This window comes from Canis lupus, chromosome X (assembly GCF_048164855.1).
Source record: "Canis lupus baileyi chromosome X, mCanLup2.hap1, whole genome shotgun sequence".
In the NCBI taxonomy this organism is placed as follows: domain Eukaryota; kingdom Metazoa; phylum Chordata; class Mammalia; order Carnivora; family Canidae; genus Canis; species Canis lupus.
In genome coordinates this window covers 56,317,437-56,343,366 of record NC_132876.1, presented here as the reverse complement: position 1 = coordinate 56,343,366, position 25,930 = coordinate 56,317,437, and the positions used below count along the sequence as shown (strand labels likewise).

Genomic DNA, 25,930 nt, shown 5'->3' with positions numbered 1-25,930 from the left:
AATAATCGTTAATATATATGTACTCAATATGGGAGTACTCAAATACATAAAACAGTTAATAAGCATAAAGGAACTAATTGATAGTAATAAAATAATAGTGGACTTTAATACCATACTCACATCAATGGACAGATTATTCAAACGTAAACAAGGAAACAGTGACTTTGAATGGCATACTGGACCAGATGGATTTAAGAGATATATTGAAAACATTCCACCTCAAAACAGAATACCCATTCTTATCACAAAGAACAAAGAACAAAGATTTCTTATCACAAAGAACATGCTACAGAATAGATCATATATTAGGCTACAAAGCAGACCTCAACAATTTTAAAAATTTGATATTATACCATTCATCTTTTCTAACCACAACAATATGAATTTACAAACCAATCAGAAGAAAAAATCTGGAAGGGCCACAAATACATGGAAGTTAAATAATATACTACAATGAATAAGCCAGCAAAGAAATCAAAGAGGAAATTAAAAAGTACATGAAAACCAAAAAAAAAAAAAAAAGAAAAAAAAACCCACAACAGTACAAAACCTCTGGGGTGTACCAAAAGCGGTTATAAGAGGGAAATATACAGCAATAAAGACACACCTCAAGAAGCAAGATAAATCTCAAATAAAACATCCTAAATTTACACCTAAAGGAGCTGGAAAAAGAACAGTAAACAAACCCCAAAACAGCTGAAGGAAGGAAATAATAAAAATTAGAGCAGAAATAAAATATATAGAAACTAAAAATACAATAGAACAAAGCAAAGGAAACAGGAGTCAGTTCATTGAAAAGATCAACAAAAGTGATAAACATCTAGCCAGGCTCATAAAAGAGTGAGACAGAGAAAGGACTCAAAGAAAATCACCAGTGAAAGAGGAGAAATAACAACCAATACCACAGAAATACAAACAATTGAAAAAGAATATTATGAAAACCTATATGCCAACAAATTAGACAACTTAGATAAAATAGATAAATTTGGGACACCTGGGTAGCTCAGGGGTTGTGCATCTGCTTTAGGCTCGGGGCATGATCCTGGAGTTCAGGTCCCACATCAGGCTCCCTGCAGGGAGACTGCTTCTCCCCTCTGCCTCTGCTTCTCTCTGTGTTTCTCAGGAATAAATGAATAAAATATTAACAAAATAAATAAAATGGATAAATTCCTGGAAACGTTTAACCTGACAAAATTGAAGCAGAAAGCAATAGAAAATTTGGACAGGCCAATGAAGAACAAGGAGATTGTATTTTTAATAATAAAAAAAAAACCCTCCAAAAAATGTTTAGGACCAGACAGCTACACAGGTGAATTCTATCACACATTTATGGAAAAGTTAGTATTTGTTCTCCTCAAAATATTCCCCAAAAAAGGAAGAAGTAGAAAAACTTCCAAACTCATTCTATGAGGTATTACCTTGATATCAAAACCAAATAAAGACACCACCAAAGAAGGGAACTACAGGCCAATATCTCTGATGAACATAGCTACAAAAGTTCTAGAGAAAACACTAGCAAACTAAATCCAACAATATGATAAAAAAAAACATTCATCACAATCAAGTGGGATTTATTCCTGGTATGCAAGTGTGGTTCAATATTGACAATTCAGTCAACGTGATACATCAAAATAGCATTGACAAAATAGCATTTGACAAATTACAACATTCATTTATGATAAGAGCTCTCAACGAAGTAGGTTTAGAGGGAACCTATGTTAACATAATAAAGGCCATTAATTAAAAACCCACAGTAAACATAAACAATGGTGAAAAACAGAGCTTTCCCCCTACAGTCAGGACAAGACAAGGATGCCTATTCTCACCACTTTTGGTAACATACCATACATCTCCTGAGGCAAGTGAAACAAAAGCAAAAACAGAGTATATGGACTACTTCAAGTAAAAAGTTTCTGCACAGCAAAGGGAATAGTCTACAAAATTGGAAAGCAACCTACTGAATCAAAGAAGAAATTTGAAAATGACATTATTTATAAAAAGTTAGTATCCAAAATGACATTATTTATAAAAAGTTAATATCCAAAATACTACTTTTTTTGGGGGGGGGGGTGCTCAATGGGGATGGCCTGTCTGCACCAGAGGGATGGCTCAAAGGGGTCTGAAAAAATATATTTTTAAGATGGGTTACTCATATGTCTGTCCAGTTGGTGTTGGCTGTCAACTTTGAAGCTCAGCAAAGGCTTAGGCTGAGAGCTTCTGTTTTTGTTTTTTAGTTTCACAAATCTGATGAGGGCTGCGTGGGTGGGGTATACATTTGTAAAGATGTCTCAGTCTTGGCTCTGAAGGCTCCTCCACCGGAAGGCCAGCCCTTGCTGCCTGCTCCTTCTGGGGTTCAAGTCTCAGGCAAAGAGTTCCTGGCATCCCAGGCTGGGGCGGTGGTGTCATCCTGTCGGTGCAGGCTGGGGGCCGGTGACAGGCACGCCCAGACGGGACGGGCGGGGTGTGGCCCGGTGGGCCCTCACTTCCTCCTGTGCCAGGCCCGGCATATATCCAAATATATATAAAGAATATATATATCCAAACTGGTGCTTCAGTTGGTTAACTGTGCAACTCTTGATATCTATACAGGTCATGATCTCAGGGTTGTGAGATAGAGTACTGTGTCAGACTCCATGCTGAGTGTAGAGCTTGCTGAAAATTCTATCTTCCTCTGCCTTTTCATGTTCCCTGTTTCTCTAAAAACAAAACAACAACAACAAAACCTTATACAGCTCACCATAGAAAAAAACAAATAATCCAATTAAAACATGAGAGGAAGACATGAATAGATATTTCTCCAAAGAAGGCATACAGTCGACCAACAGACACATGAAAAGATGCTCAGTATCACTCATCAGGGAAATGCAGATCAAAACTTCAATGAGATATCTCACACCTGTCAGAATAGCTAAAATCAAAAACACAAGAAACTATAGGTATTGGCAAGGATGTAGAGAAATGTAAATACCCTTGCATGATTGGTGGAAATGCATACTAGTGCATCCATTGTTGAAAACAGTATGCAGGTTCCCTAGAAAGTAAAAATAGAACTACCCTATAATCTTTATATGTCTGTATTGCTGGCTTTTTGCTTTCTGAGACTTTTATTACATGTATTCTCTTGAACACCCTTCTTACTGAAAGTACTATGAATAGGGAAAAATCTCCCCAAAATATTCAACTCCAATCTATATTTTGCTGTTTTAGATTCAAATTTAATCCAGCTTTGAAAACTGAAATACAATTACGATTATAATACTATTACGATTATTTCAAAATTGTTCCATATATGAATTACATTTTTAATTTTATCATACAACATTCTAAAAAGTACCACTCATATTTCCATTCTATAATATCAGGCCCTGAGTATTTAAAATATCTGAAGTAAACATGTAATCAGATCCACCTGACCCTGTAAGTGGTTTAGAAATATGAAAAATATAGTTAACAAACAAAACAGTGATATGATCTCAGGGTGTCAGTCATGGGCTTAAAGGATTGTACTACCTGTACTGCTTTGAATATAGCATTCTTAAGTCATTGAGAGAGTGTGATCCCTTCAACTTAGTATTTCTACTTCTGTCAGTACCTCTTTAACAAGTCTAGTTTGAGTTTGGTAATAGTAGGACTGAAAAAAGAAACGAGAACACTGGATGACTTATATTTTCGAAGAAACCATATAGGCAATAAACCCATCCAACACTAGTAGATTAAGAGAAAGCCCATTGTGATTTTATTTTTTCTTGTAGTTCCTGTTTTTCAAGTATAGTACAAATCAAGTATTTGGTACAGGAGCCTAAAAATATAAATTAAAAAATCAAAACACCTCATTACCAATCTGGAAATATTATTTAAAAAAACACATTTCCTCCCTCCATGTATCTTCACTAAAATCTGGTAGTGAAGAGGATAGACTTTTTTTAATCTAAAAATATTCATAGATAAGATTTTTTTAAGAGAATAGTAAATGACATAGCTTCAAGATCCCTCTCTTCCTGAAACAAGTTCTAAAATTAAAGGATTTAAAACTGCTAAAATTAGTAGGTCAGTCAAAGGAAACTAAGGCACTTCTCAAATGACTTATAAGCCAATCAACCCCCAAATCCTTTGTCTTCCTATTCCTACCTCAAAATATCCTGAGCTAAAAATGTGATTTCCAGGTTTATTTGTAATCCTCACATTATATCAGTGTAATAAGTGAATTAAGAAGCTTATGAAGTTTAATAATTTCTGAAATTATAGAAGTTGTAGAACTGTTTTCTGAAATTTAACATTTTCTTTAGAATTTGGCAGCATAAATTACAACTGCTTAGAAGACAATATAAAGATTCTGACATCCTATAAATTAAATGTTCAATATAAGTACATAAATGATATTGCAAGATACTAGAAAAAAGGGAGCCAGATAGATCTTGGCTTGATGCCCATTTATTAGCTATGCAATATTGTACAATTTTAAAATCTTTATGAGCCTTAGTTTCCATATCTGAAAAGTGAGAATAACATTTAACTTATACACTGTGAATATTAAATGGGTTAATATACAAAGAAATATAAATCGTATTGCCCGGCTCATAACTGACTCTCATTAATAGACAGTGTCTTCCTCCTCCTTCTCTTCCTCTTTTTCTCATCTTCTACCTCTTATATCGGTAATATTTAAGGATGTGTAAATCTTCCTTTTCAGGTAACTGTAGACAAAAATAAAATCTATTTTGTATTTGCATGGGAACTTGCACCATGGTAGTAACTAAAAAGTATACAATTATTATAAAATAAATGTAGATACACTACTATGTCTCCCAATATGTAGCAACTCTGAAGAATAATAGGTTTATAAGAGGTACCAGATAAGGCAATTGCCAGCTGACTCAGTGCCCATTCTACCCTCATGAAGAAGCTTTTGCTTTGATTGATTGATATTTATTTATCAAATGCCAGTATAACTGATATAAATGTTTTATCAGATTCAGGTGTATAATATAGTAAGTCAGCAATTCTATACATTGCTCAGTGTTCATCACAGTCAGTGTACTATTAATAGTCTTCAACAATTTCACTTATCATCCAACCCACTTCCCATGTGGCAACCACCAGTTTCTTATCTATATTTAACAGTCTCAATTTTGTTTGTCTTTTTTTCCCTTTGTTCATTTGCTTTGTTTCTCTTTTTTTAAAATTTTCTGCTTCTACACATGCTTTTATTTTTTAAGTACTTACTTATTTTTAAAGATTTATATATTTATTTATTTTTTTTTAAATTTTTTTTTAATTTTTATTTATTTATGGTAGTCACAGAGAGAGAGAGAGAGAGGCAGAGACACAGGCAGAGGGAGAAGCAGGCTCCATGCACCGGGAGCCCGATGTGGGATTCGATCCCGGGTCTCCAGGATCGCGCCCTGGGCCAAAGGCAGGCGCCAAACCGCTGCGCCACCCAGGGATCCCCAAAGATTTATATATTTATTTTAGAGAGACACAGAGAGAGAGTGCACAAGTGGGGGGAAGGACAGAAGGATGGGGAAAGCAGACTCTCCCTGAGTGGGGAGCCCTTCACAGGGCTTGATCTCAGGAATTTGAGATCATGACTTGAGCTGAAACCAGGAGTCAGATGCTTAACTGACTGAGCCACCCAGTTGCCCCAAGCTATTATTTAAATTCCAGTTAGTTAACATACAGTATAATATTAGTTTCAAGTGTACAATAGCGATTCAACACTTCCATACAACATTCAGTGCTCATCACAAGTGCACTCATTATTCCCCACCACCTATTTAACCCATGCACCCGCCCCTCTCTCCTCTGATAACTATTAGTTTGGTCTTTATACTTAAGAGTCTATTTTTGGTTTGCCTCCCTTTTTTCCCCTTGCTCTTTTATTTTGTTTCTTAAATTCCACATATGAATGAAATCATATGGTATTTATCTTTCTCTAACTTATTTTGCTTAGCATAATACTCTCTAGCTACATTCATATTCTTGCAAATGGCAATATTTCATATATATTATATATATATGTATATATTCCATTCCTTTAGCAATGGACACTATAGTTCCTTCTATTTCTTGGCTATTGGAAATAATGCTGTAATAAACATAAGAGTGCATATATCTTTTGGAATTAGTGTTTTTGTTTCCTTTGAGTAAATAGCAAGTAGCAGAATTATTGTATTATACGATATTTTATTTTGGAGTTTTTAATTGATCCATGTGTCTATCTTTATGCCATTTCATACAGTTTTATATTATATCTTGAAATTTGGGATTGGCATACCTCCAGTTCTGTTCTTTTTCAAGATTGCTTTGGCTATTTGACTTTCTTGTGCTTCCATGCAAAATTTAGTATTATTTGTTCTAGTTTTGTGAAAAAAAGTTGTTGATATTTTGTTTTTTTTAATAAATTAATTTTTTATTGGTGTTCAATTTACCAACATACAGAATAACACCCAGTGCTCATCCCGTCAAGTGTCACCCTCAGTGCCCATCACCCATTCACCCCCAACCCCCGCCCTCCTCCCCTTCCACCACCCCTAGTTCATATCCCAGAGTTAGGAGTCTTTATGTTCTGTCTCCCTTTCTGATATTTCCCTCAGATTTCTTCTCCCTTCCCTTATATTCCCTTTCACTATTATTTATATTCCCCAAATGAATGAGAACATACACTGTTTGTCCTTCTTCAATTGACGTACTTCACTCAGCATAATACCCTCCAGTTCCATATGTTGAAGCAAATGGTGGGTATTTGTTGTTTCTAATGGGTGAGTAATACTCCATTGTATACAAAAACCACATCTTCTTTATCCATTCATCTTCCAGTGGACACCGAGGCTCCCTCCACAGTTTGGCTATTGTGGACATTGCTGCTAGAAACATCTGGGTGGAGGTGTCCCAGCGTTTCACTGTATCTGAATCTTTGGGGTAAATCCCCAACAGTGCAATTGCTGGGCTGTAGGGCAGGTCTATTTTTAACTCTTTGAGGAACCTCCACACAGTTTTCAGAGTGGCTGCACCAGTTCACATTCCCACCAACAGTGTAAGAGGGTTCCCTTTTCTCCACATCCTCTCCAACATTTGTTGTTTCCTGCCTTGTTAATTTTCCCCATTCTCACTGGTGTGAGGTGGTATCTCATTGTGGTTTTGATTTGTATTTCCCTGATGGCAAGTGATGCAGAGCATTTTCTCATGTGCATGTTGGCCATGTCTATGTCTTCCTCTGTGAGATTTCTGTTCATGTCTTTTGCCCATTTCATGATTGGATTATTTGATTATTTGGTGTTGAGTTTAATAAGTTATAGATCTTGGAAACTAGCCCTTTATCTGATACGTCATTTGCAAATATCTTCTCCCATTCTGTAGGTTGTCTTTGAGTTTTGTTGACTGTATCCTTTGCTGTGCAAAAGCTTCTTATCTTGATGAAGTCCCAATAGTTCATTTTTGCTTTTGTTTCTTTTGCCTTCATGGATGTATCTTGCAAGAAGTTACTGTGGCCACGTTCAAATAGGATGTTTCCTGTGTTCTCCTCTGGATTTTGATGGAATCTTGTCTCACATTTAGATCTTTCATCCATTTTGAGTTTATCTTTGTGTATGGTGAAAGAGAGTGGTCTAGTTTCATTCTTCTGCATGTGGATGTCCAATTTTCCCAGCACCATTTATTGAAGAGACTGTCCTACTTCCAATGGATAGTCTTTCCTCCTTTATTGAATATTAGTTGACCATAAAGTTCAGGGTCCACTTCTGGGTTCTCTACTCTGTTCCATTGATATATGTGTCTGTTATTGTGCCAGTACCACACTGTCTTGATGACCACAGCTTTGTAGTGCAACCTGAAATCTGGCATTGTGATGCCCCCAGATATGTTTTTTTTTTTTTTTAAATTCCCCTGGCTATTCGGGATCTTTTCTGATTCCACACAAATCTTAAAATAATTTGTTCTAACTCTCTGAAGAAAGTCCATGGTATCTTGATAGGGATAGCATTAATTGTGTAAATTGCCCTGGGTAACATTGACATTTTCACAATATTAATTCTGCCAATCCATGAGCATGGAATATTTTTCCATCTCTTGGTGTCTTCCTCAATTTCTGTCAGAAGTGTTCTATCGTTTTTAGGGTATAGATCCTTTACATCTTTGGTTAGGTTTATTCCTAGATATCTTATGCTTTTGGGTGCAATTGTAAATGGGATTGACTCCTTAATTTCTCTTTCTTCAGTCTCATTGTTAGTGTATAGAAATGCCATTGATTTCTGGGCATTGATTTTGTATCCTGCCACGCTACCAAATTGCTGTATGACTTCTAGCAATCTTGGGGTGGAGGCTTTTGGGTTTTCTATGTAGAGTATCATGTCATTGGCGAAGAGGGAGGGTTTGACTTCTTCTTTGCCAATTTGAATGCCTTTAATGTCTTTTTGTTGTCTGATTGCTGAGGCTAGGACTTCCAATACTATGTTGAATAGCAGTGGTGACAGTGGACATCCTTATCTTGTTCCTGATCTTAGGGGAAAGGCTCCCAGTGCTTCCCCATTGAGAATGATATTTGCTGTGGGCTTTTCGTAGATGGCTTTTAAGATGTTGAGGAAAGTTCCCACTATCCCTACACTCTGAAGAGTTTTGATCAGGAATGGATGCTGTATTTTGTCAAATGCTTTCTCTGCATCTACGGAGAGGATCATATGGTTCTTGGTTTTTCTCTTGCTGATATGATGAATCACATTGATTGTTTTACGAGTGTTGAACCAGCCTTGTGTCCCAGGGATAAATCCTACTTGGTCATGGTGAATAATTTTCTTAATGTGTTGTTGGATCCTATTGGCTAGTATCTTGTTGACAATTTTTGCATCCATGTTCATCAGGGATATTGGTCTGTAATTCTCTTTTTTGGTGGGGTCTTTGTCTGGTTTTGGAATTAAGGTGATGCTGGCCTCATAGAACGTATTTGGAAGTACTCCATCTCTTTCTATCTTTCCAAACAGTTTTAGGAGAATAGGTATGATTTCTTCTTTAAACATTTGATAGAATTCCCCTGGGAAGCCATCTGGCCTTGGACTCTTGTGTCTTAGGAGTTTTTTCATGACTGCTTCAATTTCCTCCCTGGTTATTGGCCTATTCAGGTTTTCTATTTCTTCCTGTTCCGGTTTTGGTAGTTTGTGAATTTCCAGGAATGCGTCCATTTCTTCTAGACTGCCTAATTTATTGGCGTATAGCTGTTCATAATATGTTTTTAAAATAGTTTGTATTTCCTTGATGTTGGTAGTGATCTCTCCTTTCTCATTCATGATTTTATTAATTTAAGTCTTCTCTCTCTTCTTTTTAATAAGGTTGGCTAATGGTTTATCTGTCTTATTAATTCTTTCAAAGAACCAACTCCTGGTTCTGTTGATCTGTTCCACAGTTCTTCTGGTCTCGATTTTGTTGAGTTCTGCTCGAATTTTAATTAACTCTCTTCTTCTGCTGGGCGTAGGGTCCATCTGCTGTTTTTTCTCTAGCTCCTTTAAGTGTAAGGTTAGCTTTTGCATTTGAGTTCTTTCCAGTTTTTGAATGGATGCTTGTATTGCGACGTATTTCCCCCTCAGGACTGCTTTTGCTGCATCCCAAAGATTTTGAACGGTTGTATCTTCATTCTCATTAGTTTCCGTGAATCTTTTAAATTTTTCCTTAATTTCCTGGTTGACCTTTTCATCTTTTAGCAGGATGGTCCTTAACCTCCACGTGTTTGAGGTCCTTCCAAACTTCTTGTTGTGATTTAGTTCTAATTTCAAGGCATTATGGTCTGAGAATATGCAGGGACGATCCCAATCTTTTGGTATCGGTTTAGACCTGATTTGTGACCCAGTATGTGGTCTATTCTGGAGAAAGTTCCATGTGCACTTGAGAAGAATGTGTATGCAGTTGAGTTTGGATGTAAAGTTCTGTAGATATCTGTGAAATCCATCTGGTCCAGTGTATCATTTAAAGCTCCGTTTCTTTGAAGATGGAGATGTTGTGCTTAGAAGACCTATCCAGGGTAGAAAGAGCTAGATTGAAGTCACCAAGTATAAGTGTATTATTATCTAAGTATTTCTTCAGTTTGGTTATTAATTGGTTTAAATATTTGGCAGCTCCCACATTTGGGGCATATATATTGAAGATTGTTAACTCCTCTTGTTGGATAAATCCTTTAAGTATGAGATAGTGTCCCTCTTCATCTCTCACTACAGTCTTCGGGGTAAATTTTAGTTTATCTGATATAAGGATGGAGACCCCTGCTTTCTTTTGAGGACCATTTGAATGGTAAATGGTTCTCCAACCTTTTATTTTCAGGTTGTAGGTGTCCTTCTGTCTAAAATGAGTCTCTCGTAGACAGCAAATAGATGGGTCCTGCTTTTTTATCCAGTCTGAAACCCTGCGCCTTTTGATGGGGTCATTAAGCCCGTTCACGTTCAGAGTTACTATTGACAGATATGAGTTTAGTGTCATCATGATATCTATTCAGTCCTTGCTTTTGTGGATTGTTCCACTGAACTTCTTCTTAAAGGGGGATTTTAAGAGTCCCCCTTAAAATTTCTTGCAGAGCTGGTTTGGAGGTCACATATTCCTTCAGTTTCTGCCTGTTTTGGAAGCTCTTTATCTCTCCTTCCATTCTGAATGAGAGCCTTCCTGGATAAAGTATTCTTGGTTGCATGTTCTTCTCATTTAGGACCCTGAATATATCCTGCCAGCCTTTTCTGGCCTGCCATGTCTTTGGAGAGATCTGCTGTTACCCTAATATTCCTCCCCATAAAAGTCAGGAATTTCTTGTCTCTTGCTGCTTTAAGTATCTTCTCTTTATCTTTGGAATTTGCAAGCTTCACTATTAAATGTCGAGGTGTTGAACGGTTTTTATTGATTTTAGGGGGGGGATCTCTCTATTTCCTGGATCTGAATGCCTGTTTCCCTTCCCAGATTAGGAAAGTTTTCAGCTAGGATTCGTTCATATACATATTCTGGCCCTCTGGCCCTTTTGGCACTCTCGGGAACCCCAATTAAACATAAGTTTTTCTTCCTCTGGCTGTCGTTTATTTCCCTTAATCTGTCTTCATGGTCTTTTAATTGTTTGTCTCTTTTTTCCTCAGGTTCCCTCTTTGCCATCAACTTGTCTCCTATGTCACTCACTCCTTCTTCCACCTTGTTAACTCTTGTCATTAGGACTTCTAGTTTGTATTGCATCTCATTCAATTGATTTTTAATTTCTGGCTGATTGGATCTAAATTCTGCAGTCATGAAGTCTCTTGAGTCTTTTATGCTTTTTTTAGAGCCACCAGTATAATAGTGTATAATAGTGATTCTGAATTGGCTTTCTGACATTGAGTTGTAATCCAGATTTTGTAACTCTGTGGGAGAGAGGACTGTTTCTGATTCTTTCTTTTGAGGTGAGGTTTTCCTTCTAGTCATTTTGCTCATTGCACAGTGGCCAAAAAAAAGCTGTATTGGGAAAAGGAGAAAAAGAGAGAAGGAAAGAAAAGAGAAAAAGAAAAAAGAAAGAAGGAAGAAAAAAGGAAAAAGGAGAAGAAAAAGAGAAAGAAAAAGAAAGGTGAAAAAAAGGGGTGGGGGAAGCAATCAGAAATCAAAAAGAAAACAAAAAACAAAAAACACGGGGGAGTATCTTCTGATTCTGTATACTTTAAGTCCCTTTACTTCCCCTGGAACTTGTCTGTCTAGCTGGTCTTCTGGGGGAGGGGCCTGCTGTGCTGATTTTCAGGTGTTAGCACTTGGGGGAGCTGCTCTGCCCCCTGCCTGGTGCAGGGCTCAGTGTGGGTTGTTTATCCCGTGAGGACCCTGGAGGAACAACCCCAGTGGCTACGGCAGCCTTGGAAACCTGGATTCAGCTCCCGCAGTAACTCCAGAGCTCTTGGTCTGCAGGTTCTGGAGGCTCCGGGGTGCAGCCGCTGATCTGCTCAGCCCCGGGCAGGAGTGTCCTTGCTGTCCTCGGCCCTCCTGGCCTCTGCCTGTCCCGGGAGAGGCCGGATCTTGGGTGTCCTGGCGCCCTATGCTCCCCGTCTGCGCTGTTGGATTCGCACTCCCTGCTGCACAGCCGCCTCTCAGTGGAGCCGCCGCCGGAGCCCCTCCGATCTGCTCCAGGTCAATGTCTGCGCGTTGCAGCCCTTAGGGAGCTCGGTGCACTCTCCACGGGGCGCAGGTGTCTGTTAGTGTCCCACGGAGCCTGAGGGCATCCCCGCCTCCTGGGTCCTGCTCCAACTCCCTGCGAGCCCCTTTCTGCCCGGGAAGGTCGGTGCAGCTCCTGCTTCTCCGGGACGGGGCTCTCCTGTCCTGGGGACACTCGCCCGGGCCTTAGCCCGGCTCCTCGCGGGGCCCCTCCCCCTTGGATGCCTTTTGTTTTTTTATTTCTTTTTCCCCGTCTTCCTACCTTGATAGAAGCACGAACTCTTCTCACTGTAGCGTTTCAGCTGTTCTCTCTTTAAATCTCAGGCCGAATTCGTAGATTTTCAGGATGATTTGAAGGTTATCTAGGTAATTTGGTGGAGACAGGTGATTTGGGGACCCTAATCTTCCACCATCTTGCCCCTCCTCCAAGTTGTTGATATTTTGATAGAGATTGTATTAAATGCATTGATAGATTTTGGTTGTATGAACATTTTAATAATATTTGTTCTCCTAATCGATGAGCATGGGATATCTTTCCATTTGTGTCATCTTCAGTATCTTTCATCAATGTTTTGTAGGTCTCAGAATACAGGTCGTTCATCTTCTTAGTTAAGCTTACTCCTAGGTATTTTATTCTTTTTACTGCAATTCACAAGATTGTTTTCTTAATTTCTTGTTCTGCTACTTCATTATTTTTATATAAAAATGCAGCCAATTCTTGTAAATTGATTTCATAATGTGTGGCTTTACTGAATTCATTTACTTGTTATAGTAGTTTTATAGTGAAATCATATATATGTATATATATATATCAGATTTATAGTGAAATATCACTCAACCATAAAAAAGAATGAAATCTAGACATTTGTAACAACATAGATGGATCTAGAGGGTATAATGCTATGTGAAATAAGTCAATCAGAAAAAGACAAATACCATATGATCTCACTTATCTGCAGAATTAAAGAAACTAATAAACAAAAGCAGGATCAGATCTATACATACAGAAAACAAACTGTTGCTAGAGGAAAAGCATGTAGGGGGTGGGCAGAATAGGTGAAGGGAATCAGAGATAGAAGCTTCCAAGTATGGAATGAATAAGTCACAGGATTAAAATGTACATATAGGGAATATAGTCATTAATAATTTAATAGCAATGTATAATGACAGATGGAAGATACAATTTTGGTGATCATAGCATAACATATAGAGAAGTCAAATCACTTGAAAATAAGATACGATTTGGTATCAAACATACTCAAATGAAAAAAATTCAAAAAGATAGACACATAAATATCCAGATGCTTTAATACAGGGAACTGGTGGCAGCCAGAAGGTAGGTGCGTGCGGGATGAATGAGATAGGCAGAGATCAAAGATACAAAATTCAAGTTATAAAATAAATAGGTCACAGAAATGAAAAATATAGGGAATATATTCAATATGATTGCAATATATGTGATATGATTGCAATATATTCATATTGCAATATGATTGCAATAATGTGGTTTGGTAACAGATGGTTACTACACTCATGGTAAACAATGAGTGATGTATAGAATTATTGAATCATTGTGGTGTACACCTGAAAAATATACACTGTATGTTACTTATACTTTAATAAAATATAAATAAATAAATAAATAAATAAAGTATCTAAATGAAATGCAAGAGGATAAATCCAATATAACCAGAGAAAACTCATTGTAATCAAACTGTCAGAAATAAAAGGGCATTTTTAAAATAACAAGAGAAGTGATTCATCACATATAAGTAACACATATAAGTAACCATCAATAACATAATTTGTGGTTCCATCAGCAGAAATCCTCTAAGAGAAAAAGCATTTAGATGGTATAAAGTACTGAAGAAAATGAACTGAGAATTCTATATCTGGCAAAACTGTCCTTCAAAAATGAGGGACAGATTAAGATATTCCTAAATAAAAACAGACAGTTTATTACCATTAGACCTGCCCAAAAAGAGATATTAAAGGGAATACTTAAAGTTGAAAAGATGCTAGGCAGTGGCTAAAAACAAAAATATAATGTCCTCAGAACAAAGAAGATAGACGCATGGCAAATACAAAAACAAGTATTAATATAATATTGACACATAACTCCACTTTTTTCTATATTTTATTATTGGAATCTGATTTGACAACATATAGTATAACAGCCAGTTATACTACATCAAGTGCCCCCTCCGTGCCCATCACCCAGTCACCCCATCCTGCTGCCCACCTCCCCTTCCACTACCCCTTGTTCGTTTCCCAGAGTTAGGAGTCCCTCATGTTCTGTCACACTCTGATATTTCCCACTCATTTTCTCTCGTTTCCCCTTTAATCCTTTACACTAATTTTTATATTCCATGAATGAATGAATGAAGCCATATAATGATTGTCCTTCTCTGACTGATGCACTGCACTCAGCATAATACCCTCCAATTCTATCCACATTGAAGCAAATGGTGGGTATTTGTTGTTTCTAATGGCTGAGTAATATTCCATTGTATACATAGACCACATCTTCTTTATCCATTCATCTTTTGATGGACACCAAGGCTCCTTCCACAGTTTGGCTATTGTGGACATTGCTGATATAAACATCGGGGTGCAGATGATTCGGATTTTCACTGCAACTGTATCTTTGAGGTAAATCCCAGCAGTGCAATTGCTGGGTCTAGGGTAGCTCTATTTTTAACTCTTTGAGGAACCTCCACACAGTTTTCCAGAGTGGCTGCACCAGTTCACATTCCCACCAACAGTGCAAGACGGTTCCCCTTTCTACATATCCTCTCCAACACTTGTTGTTTCCTATCTTGTTAATTTTCACCATTCTAACTGGTGTGAGGTGGTATCTCATTGTGGTTTTGATTTGTATTTCCCTGATGGCCAGTGATGCGGAGCATTTTCTCATGTGCCTGTTGGACATGTCTATGTCTTCTTCTGTGAAATTTCTGTTCATGTCTTTGGCCCATAGACTTTAGTCAATAATAATGTACCAGTGTTGGTTTATTAATTACAAAGCAGTATCATATTGATTAATATATTAATAATAGTGGGAACTGAATATGGATATGCAAATTTCTATTATCATATCAATTTTATGTAAATCTGAAATTGACCTAAAAACTTTGGTTTAAAAATTAGTTTTTTGGTTATAATGGTTCTTTGTAATGATAGTCCAAATATCCCTCCTCATTCTCAAAACTCAATAAATTTATTCACTTTGCCATAGTAAAAAACATTAATGTTTAGTCACTGAAATTAGGCTTAAATACGAAATCAGTGATTACATGTTCATTGTGTACAAAATATTTATTAGGTTCATCCTTTAAATTTTTTTAAACATAGCCTCTGCTCTCAAAGGTTTAAAAAGCTAACTATAGGATTAAGAGGTAGACCAGAGTGTTTCAAATTTGGAAATATTGACATTTTGGCCTAGACAATTATTGTAAAGGGCTGTCTTATACATTATATGGTGTTTACTAGTATCTTTGGTCTCTACCTGTTTGCTACCAGTACACTCTTCCATAATTATGACACCCAAGTAAAGAATTATGTACTTCTCATTTTTTTTACAATTCTATAACTGTTCTAAAAAATGTAGTCTATTAATTAATGAATAACAATTCCAGATAAAAACATTTTAAATATATTTATGGAAATAATTACATCTTCGTAGTCAGGATGAACTTAACATAAGATTACAGAAAATTGTTTTCTGTATTATTATTATTCACTAAAGTCCATACTTTAGTCAGATTTCTTCACTTCTTATTTAATGCCATTTTGCTATTCCAAAGTCTATATATCTTGTACTAACTTCTTCATTTGTTCCATTACTGCCTTTATTTCTACTTGTTGATTTTCTTGAATTGAAATGTTTTAATTCCCTCCTCATTTTTAATTGTGAATATTCTATAGATATTTCATTTTTGGTTATCACTAACATTACATATAAAAGCCTAAAGTCATAAAAACTTATTGTAATCATATATACCTGATTATATCACAAATTTACAAAAATGTACAGAAATTTTTATGTACATTTTCTCATATAATCATCTGAAGAACCCTGTGACATAAGCATTACTTTTGGTAGTATTGGTATTAGTATTATTTTTATCTCCATTTTGTAGGAGAAAATTAAAGCTTAGAAAGATATAGTGAGTTGCCCAAGATCGTTCAGCTTGTATGTACAAGAGCAGGAACTAAATCTAGGTATTTTAGTGTTTTTTTTTTCCATTTCAGCATGCTGCCTCTGCTGTCACCATCTATATACCATACAATAATGAAAAGGGAAGAACATTCTCTAATGCATTGGCTTCCATTACAACATCTGACCTGACATTACAGTATCTAAAATGGAGACAAGAGAATTGTAGTTTATGAGCTCTGGGAACTTATTCAGATTGGGTTGTTTTTCAAAAGTTTAGTTTTAATTGTTGGTATGCTTTTTCGCTTGTTTTATTATATTCTGATTAGGTGATGACCAAGAATAGATTTTAATATTTTATAATTTTGGTTACTATGCATGTTATATTTTGGATGCTATAGTTTGATATAGCCATATTTTTTGAATATTAATTTCTTATTTTTATAATATTTTTAAAAAAGATTTTTGTTTGTTTATTCATGAGAGACACAGAGAGAGGCAGAGATTTAGGCAGCAGGAGAAGCAGGCTCCCTTCAGGGAGCCCAATGTGGGACTTGATCCCAAGACCTTGGGATCATGACCTGAGCTGAAGGCAGATGCTCAACCACTGAGCAACCAAGGTGCCCCTAATTTCTTATTTCTTAATGAGACACAAGATGCAGTTGCCTTTGTATTTGGAAACATAACAAAATTATGCATGGTTCATATTGATAGGATTTTTAGATTCTAAAAATCTGTATTTTAATCATAAAAAATACTGCAGATATCTAATAAATTTGCATGCCCAAGTAAATACATCCCCAATAGTTAATAATTAAAGATGACTTTTTGGCCTTAACCAAATTAGGCTGAAGAAATTTCACAGAATAATATTATTTCCTTGCCAGAACTTCCTAAAATATATTCCTGCTTTAGAATATGCTCCTCTGCAATAAATGATGGAATATACATGAGGAATGCTAAGATAATATGGCATTGACATTGAACATTTGATCGACTCAATGTAAACCAAACCATTATTTGAGCAAAGAAAAGATTATGGTAACTGAGTTAAGGGGAACCTGGATGCTTTTTAACCTATGGTGAAAAAGTATTGTTCCTTTCAGAAACAAGCACATTTTGTAGCAGACAATTTCTAAGGATATTCATACCATGCCAACCTAATTATCCATGTAATACTGTGACTGAATGTCCCAAAGAGTCTTTAGAGGTTCAGAAGATTCAGAGACAAAAAAGAAGATTCAGAGATGAATCATTTATTTAAATTAAACAGAGAATAACGTCACCTGGCCCAATTGTCTTCAGAGAAACACAGGCTGAATTGGGGGTGGGGGAACCTAAAACTAATGATTGTAAAATGATGCCTAAAAGAAACAAAGACCATAAGCAAAGTATTTGTGTTCATCCAACCATTAAGGATTTAATCTTCTACTGATCATAAGCTTCTATATGCTTGTGTATTTAAATTCCACCATTGTGTGATGCTGAGAAAACATGAAGACAACTTGCATCATTGTGAATTCAAGTCATCATATTTGCCTAAATAGTCAAGTGGTACAAGCTTCCAGTTAGAAGATGAAAGAGCCAAGATTTCCATCAATAGATGAATGGATAAAGAAGATGTGGCATATATATACAATGGAATATTACTCAGCCATTAGAAAGGATGAATGCCTACTATCTACATCAACGTGGATGGAACTGGAGGGTATTATGCTGAGTGAAAGTGGTCAGAGAAAGACAATTCTCATATGGTTTTACTTATATGTGGAATATAAGAAACAGTGCAGAGGATCATAGGGGAAGAGAGGGAAAACTAAATGGGAATTCATCAGAGAGGGAGAAAAACCATGAGAGACTCTTAACTATAGGCAACTCACTGAGGGTTGCTGCAGGGGAGGTGGGCAGGGGTATGGGGTAATTGGATGATTGGTATTAAGGAGGGTATGTTGATAAGCACTGGGTGTTATATGCAACTGATGAATTATTAAACTCTACATCTGAAACTAATGATGTACTACTATATGTTGGTTAATTGAATTTAAATTAAAATAGGAAAGAAATAAAATAAAATCCATTGGTCTGGGAAAAAAACATGAATAAGCTCTGGAGATCTAATATACAGCCTTGTGACTATTGTTAACAATACTGTATTGTATACTTGAAAGTTGATAAGACTCTAGATCTTAAATGTTCTCACCACACTCATTAAAAATGGTAACTCTGTGAAGTGACAGACGTGTTTACTAACCTTATCATGGTAATAATTTCATAATCTATACATATATGAAATCATTACACTGTACACCTTAAACTCACACAATGTTATGTGTTAATTATGTCTCAATAAATCTGGAAAAAATATATAAAATATGGAAATTATATATTTTCTTGATGGCACTGACCTTGTAAAGAATGTTATGAACTCAAGTTTGAAATTCTTTAGGAAATATTTCTGATGTATAATGAGTATCCCATGGAGAAGCTTCAGGACATAATCAAATTTGAAAAGTTTTTGAATCATCCCTACAATTTTATGCCTAATTACATAACTGTGGTACCAATAAAAATCAAAAAAAGAGGCTGGCATATTTAAGTTTATGTTTATGCATGTAAAAATTACCACTAGTCCTGCAATGGTACTATACACATTTATGATTCCATTCTAAGTATAAATATGAACCATCACATTTCATTTTAATGGGAAGCTAGACAGTAATCATACTGAAATATTTAAGATTGGAGGGCAAATTTATATTTTACTTTAACCCAGTATATTTCTTTTAGAATTTGATGTGCCCAAATTTCTGCTGGACATTTTCACACTCAGCAAATCATATTCTCCCTCTTACTCCCCTTTCAGATTGGATACACAAAATCCTGAAGCTATGAATGTCAGCAGGTCCGAGGAGCAGTTCCATGCTGTAAACCACGCAGAGCAAACTCTTCACAAAATGGAGAACTACCTGAAAGAGGAACAGCTGTGTGATGTATTACTTATTGCTGGACACCTCCGAATCCCAGCCCATCGGTAAGCATCCTTATGCAGACAGATCATTTTGTGAATATAGCACGTGAATGAGAATGAATTGGTCCTTTGAAAACAAATTAGAACACTGAAGAAAATATATTTTTATCTTCCTACATTGAAAAAGTATTAGTATATATGTTCCATTTCCCTGTGTGATATTTAGAAGAACCAAACTTTAGAGAAATTGATTTAAAACAGCACAAATCCTCAAAAGAAAGTCAATTTACTTAATTTACCTTTCTAATTTCACTACACTTTACTGTGAAAAAAATTTATGTGGATAACAAACTCAGCAGTGTTACAAACTTACTGATTGTTTTTGATGAAACTACAGACTAACTTAAGTTCCTATGAAACATTCCTATTTCAAGGTTGGTTCTCAGCGCAGTGTCTGATTATTTCGCTGCAATGTTTACTAATGATGTGCTTGAAGCCAAACAAGAAGAGGTCAGGATGGAAGGAATTGATCCTAATGCACTTAATTCCTTGGTGCAGTATGCTTACACAGGTAAAGTAAAATGTATTAAGTCAATCAATCATCACAAATACCCTATATTAGATAATCTACATTATTATTATTCCTACTCTAGAAATGAGAAAATTGAAGGATCAACTAGTTAAGTAATTTTCCCAAGATAGTAAGGGGCAGAATCAAAATCTAAATTCAGTAGTATAAAAGAATAAGAGGTGAATAATATGCCATAAAATTTTTGACCATGAGAGAATAAAGCTATTTTAACACAAAAATACAGGGACATGTCTGTCTCTCTCCTGAATGGTGTGGGTACATTCCCATTTTTAAAAAAGATTTATTTATTTTTGTGTTTATTTATTTATTAGTTAGTTAGTTAGTTAGTTAGTTAGTTAGTTAGAAAGTGTGTGCAAGCGAGAGGAGGGGCAGAGGGAGAAGGAGAGAGAATCTCAAGCAAACTCCATGCTCAGTGCACAGAATCCCATGCAGGGCTTTATCTCAAGACCCAGCAATCATGACCTGATCTGAAATCAAGAGTTGGATGCTTAACTAGCTGAGCCACATATGGCCCCCATTCTCATTTGTAAAACTAGAAGTGTAGTATTCCATGTCTATATTAAAGACTTAGTCTCTTCTTTTGAAATAATAAAGTCATATTTACTCAAACTATAAGGCAAAGGTAACAAGATAAGTTTAGGGGATTAGAAGTATTTATCTATTCCAACTGTCTTGAGGGACAATTGACAAATATATATTTTAAAGTATACTATGTAAAAAAAAAAAAAAATAAAGTATACTATGTGATGATTTGCTATGCATATATAAGTGGAATGTTTACAAAGATGAAGATAATAATGTACATTATCTCAAATAGTTAATTTCCTTTTGTGGTGAAAATGCTTAAGATATATCTCAACAAGTTTCAAGTATACAGTACCCAATATCATGTTATTAACTAAACACAGCATACTATATGTTAGATCACCAGAACTATTATAACTGAAACTTTACACTCTTTGACCTAAACCTCCCCATTTCCCCACTCTCAGCCACTAGCAACCACCAATGTACCTGCCATTTCTGTGAAATCAGAGAAAAAATGTATAAACATTTTCTTTATTCATTCAACCTTTGAAGGACATTTAGGTTGTTTGATTGTTTCCATATCTTAGCTATTGTAAATAATACTGCAACAAATATGGAAGTGCAGATATCTCTTAAGATCCTGATTTCATAGGAATGCCTGGGTGGCCCAGCGGTTGAGTGTTTGCCTTTGGCTCAAGGTGTGATCCTGGGGTCCCGGGATCAAGTCCCACATTGGGCTCCCTGCGTGAAGCCTGTTTCTCCTTCTGCCTATGTCTCTGCCTCTCTCTCTCTCTCTCTCTCTTTGTCTCTCATGAATAAATAAATAAAATCATCTTAAAAATCCTGATTTCATTTCTTTGTATAAATAATTATGATTGCTGGATCATATGGTAGTTTTATTTTCTAATTTTTTCAGGAATGACCATATTATTTTCCATAAAGCTTTATTAATTTACATTCCCACAAATAGTGCATAAAGGTTTCCTTTTCTCCAAAGTCTCACCAACATTGGTTATACCTTATCTTTTTGACAATAGCCATCTTAACAGCTATGCATTTTGATTTACATTTCACTGGTAATTAGTGATATTAAGCACCTTTTCATATCCCTATTGCTAATTTGTATTTTATCTTTGGAAAAAATATATTATTCAGGTTACTTGATCTTTTTTAATTGGATTATTTGCTTTTGTGCTATTAAATTATAGGAGTCCTTTATATATTTCAGATATTAGCCCCTTATCAGATATATGGTTTGCAATATTTTTCTCTCATTCTGCAGATTGCCTTTTCAATACATTTTATATTTCGTTCTCTATGCAGAAGATTTTTAGATTGATGTAGTCCCACTTGTTTATTTTAGCTTTTGTAGCCTGTCTTTTGGTTTATTATCCAATAAATTGTCAAGAACAATGTCAAGGAATTTTTTTACTGTTTTCTTCTAGGAGCTTTATGATTTTGTTCATTAAAAAATGAATATTATTTTTAATAATCAGGCCAAGTTTCAATGTCTGTAGCAGGTGAATCTTTAGGTATGTATCTGAGAATAGTTTATAACTTCTCTGGGTCTCATGAGATACAGGCAGCAGTCTCCCATCAAAATCTATGACAATAAACAAACAAACAAAGAAACAAAAAAAAAACTCAAGAAAGTCTGCTGATGGATGAGACCCTTTTGCACCATATTTTAGAGGTTGAAACAAATACAGAGCATATCACAATCTCTATTTCTCTTTTCTTTATGCATATGAAACCATATAGCATCCATACTAAGACATTTTACAAGGAAAAATATAAGGAAATAGTTTATAGTATATATGTCCCATATGAAATATCATTTTTTAAAATTACATATAGGTTGGCTAAAACAAAAAAGGAATATAACTTATGAAAATAACTTACAACATTTGCAATAAGCCATTAACAATGTTTCCTCTGAAAATTTATATATATGTATATATGTGTGTGTATATATATAATATCTCAATATAAAGGAAACAAATAGCTCTGATCTCATAAAAAAATCTCTTCATAGATATTTTCAAACAGAATCACTTTCTTATATCTAAGAAAATGATCATACAAACATTTATTTGAGGACTGTTGGCAATATTATTTTTCTTAATTGAGACAATGCCAGGGGTTAGTTCCAGGTATAATACCTTAGTAAACTCATCCTTATCAGCTAATAAATGCAGACACACACACAAAAATATAGACATATAATCTTAGTGCTCTACTTATTTATCAAAAAAATTATTGCCCTACAAATGATAGTTACATGTATGGGCAATTGTATGGTTCTTACACAATATGATATAATACTCCCTGAGTCATAGTATTTACAGTTTTTGATATAAGATTTAGAGGCAGGTCTAAGATGACAAATAACATATTACTGTTCTTTGCAATAATGGTATTCACTGTTCCTTTGCTACATTTGATAATCTAGCCTGGCTCCCTGCATCCATTTTATTAGTGTTTTTATGGACTTCCTTGCATATGACGACCTTGAAAGGTATTCCCATAGTGAATGCTATGCCCTAGAAAAGATGGCCCTAGTAATGACAGAAATTGAAAAGTTCACCTAATGAGCACATTTGTGTCTTACTTTATTGGACATATAATCATTCTTTACTTTTTCAAACCATCTAGGTGTCCTGCAGCTAAAAGAAGATACTATTGAAAATTTGCTGGCTGCAGCTTGTCTCTTGCAGCTGACTCAAGTCATTGAAGTCTGCTCCAATTTTCTCATAAAGCAGCTCCATCCTTCAAACTGTTTAGGGATTCGGTCATTTGGAGATGCCCAGGGTTGTACAGAGCTCTTAAGTGTGGCACATAATTACACAATGGTAAAATCAATTGCTTCAAATTAACTTGTAATAATGTTATACTAACCCAATAGCTAACTTACTGATTTCTTTACTAATATATATGTGTACATATGCATATATGTGTATATCAATATATAATGTATGAGTGTGTGTATATATACTATATAAGTATATATATATATATAAAGTAAAGATTCTAATGTTGGTATAAAATTAAAGACCAATAAAAATTTATATAATTATATAATTTGAACCAGACAAAATTTTTATCTAATATCCATTATGTGCAAGTTATTTATAAATTATTCATATAATTCAAGCTGTACTCAAACAATGAGTACAATGAGAAACAATGTTTCTCATTTTGTAAATTGAAAAGTGTAAATCTCAAAGCTTGGAGAAATGAAAATACTACAAAACATAAATCATATAAGTACATATTTCTTTTTTTAAAAGATTTTATTTATTTATTCATTTGAGACCCACAAAGAGAGAGGCAGAGACACAGGCAGCGGGAGAAGCAGGCTCCATGCAGGGAGCCCGATGTGGGACTCAATCCCAGGACTCCAGGATCACACCTTGGGCCGAAGGCAGGCACTAAACCAATGAGCCAAGCACATATTTCAATTTGAATCCACAGTATTAGGAAAATATATTATTCCTGATTTCTTTTAAGTTTTTATTTACATTCCAGTTAGCATACAGAGCACTATCAGTTTCAAGTGTACAATTTAGTGATTCAACATATACATGCAGTACCTGGTGCTCTTCACAGTAAGTGCATTCCTAACCCCCATCACTTATTTAACCTATCCCCCACCCACCTCCTTTCTAGTAATCATCAGTTTGTTCTCTACAGAACAAGAGTCTGTTACATCACTGTAGCTCCATCCACGTTGTTGCAAATGGCAAGATTTCATTCTTTTTGATGGCTGAGTAATATTTCATTGTGCGTGTGTATATATATATAATACATATCGAGTTGTATATATATATATATATAAATTTATTCTTTATCCATTTAACAGCTGATGGACATTTGGGATCTCTCCATGTTTTGGCAGTTGTGATAATGTTGCTATAAACTTTAGGGTACATGTATCCCTTCTAATTGTTATTTTGTATTATTTTTTAATAATAAATTTATTTTTTATTCGTATTCAATTTGCCAACATACAGAATAACACCCAGTGCTCATCCTGTCAAGTGCCCCCCTCAGTGCCTGTCACCCATTCACCCCCACCCCCTGCCCTCCTCCCCTTCCACTACCCCTAGTTCGTTTCTCAGAGTTAGGAGTCTTTATGTTCTGTCTCCCTTTCTGATATTTCCTACCCATTTCTTCTTCTCCCTTCCCTTCTATTCCCTTTCACTATTATTTATATTCCCCAAATGAATGAGAACATATAATGTTTGTCCTTCTCCGATTGACTTATTTCACTCAGCATAATACCCTCCAGTTCCATCCACGTTGAAGCAAATGGTGTGTATTTGTCATTTCTAATGGCTGAGTAATATTCCATTGTATACATAAACCACAAGAAGATGTGGTTTATTTTGAATTCTTTAGGTAAATACATAGTAGTGCAATTGCTGGATGGTGGGGCTGTTATATTTTTAACTATTTGAGTAACTTCCATCCTTTTTTTCCAGAGTGGTTGTACCAGTTTGCATTCCCCCTAACAGTGTAAGAGAGTTCCCCTTTTTCCACATCCTCACCAATATCTTTTGTTTCTTGTGCTATTAGTTTTAGCCATTCTGACAAGTGATATCTCATTGCAGTTTTCATTTGTATTTTTCTTTTTAAAAAATATTGTATTTATTTATTCATGAGACACACACACTCACACACACACACACACACACACACACACACACACAGAGGCAGAGACACAGGCAGAGGGAGAAACAGGCTCCATGCAGGGCACCTGATGCGGGACTCGATCCCTGGTCTCCAGGATCACATCCTGGGCCAAAGGCGGCGCTAAAGGCGGTGCTAAACCACTGAGACACCGGGGTTGCCCCATTTGTATTTTTCTGATGATGTGTGATGTTGATCATCTTTTCATGTGTATGTTGGCCACCTGTAGGTCTTCTTTGGAAAAATATCTCTTCATGCTTCTGCTCATTGTTAAATCAGTGTATTTGTTTCTTTGTCCCTGACTTTTTGTAATATTAGAACTTAAGTTTCTATAATTGTATACATTATGATTTCTAATGAAAGTTAAATAACTTTCAATAAGAAAAGACTAATTAATATACCAATGTTAACTAGAAGAGCTTAAGTACTATCAAAATCAGCCAATTCTGAATGGATATTTTATGTTGTAACAAAAAATATCTATTTCGGTTAAAAACAGTTTGAAGTTCAATCCTTTAACTTGACTAAACTTAACTTAAAATCCTTGTCAATTCTATCAGTAATTATAATAAATTAACTGAACATGTTTGTATGTGTTAATTCTTTAAAACATGTGGGATCCCTGGGTGGCGCAGCGGTTTAGCACCTGCCTTTGGCCCAGGGCGCGATCCTGGAGACCCGGGATCGAATCCCACGTCGGGCTCCCAGTGTATGGAGCCTGCTTCTCCCTCTGCCTGTGTCTCTGCCTCTCTCTCTCTCTCTCTCTCTCTCTCTATCATAAATACATAAAAATTAAAAAAAAATACTAAAAAACATGCTTGGGATAAGACTATCTGTATTCAGTCAAGTGACAGTGAGGTGAAATATATAT

General features: G+C 35.6%; 1 protein-coding gene across 2 annotated transcripts in view; it reads left to right on the top strand.

Moving 5' to 3' along the window:
• The window catches only part of KLHL4 (kelch like family member 4), a 155,459-nt gene that overhangs the window by 61,783 nt on the left and 67,746 nt on the right, over positions 1-25,930 (top strand). For both annotated transcript variants that reach the window (XM_072815499.1, XM_072815498.1), the window contains exons 2-4: positions 19,143-19,310; positions 19,682-19,818; positions 23,023-23,219. In XM_072815499.1, coding sequence (XP_072671600.1) covers positions 19,143-19,310; positions 19,682-19,818; positions 23,023-23,219 — 502 coding nt within the window. The remainder of the gene's footprint in view (positions 1-19,142; positions 19,311-19,681; positions 19,819-23,022; positions 23,220-25,930) is intronic.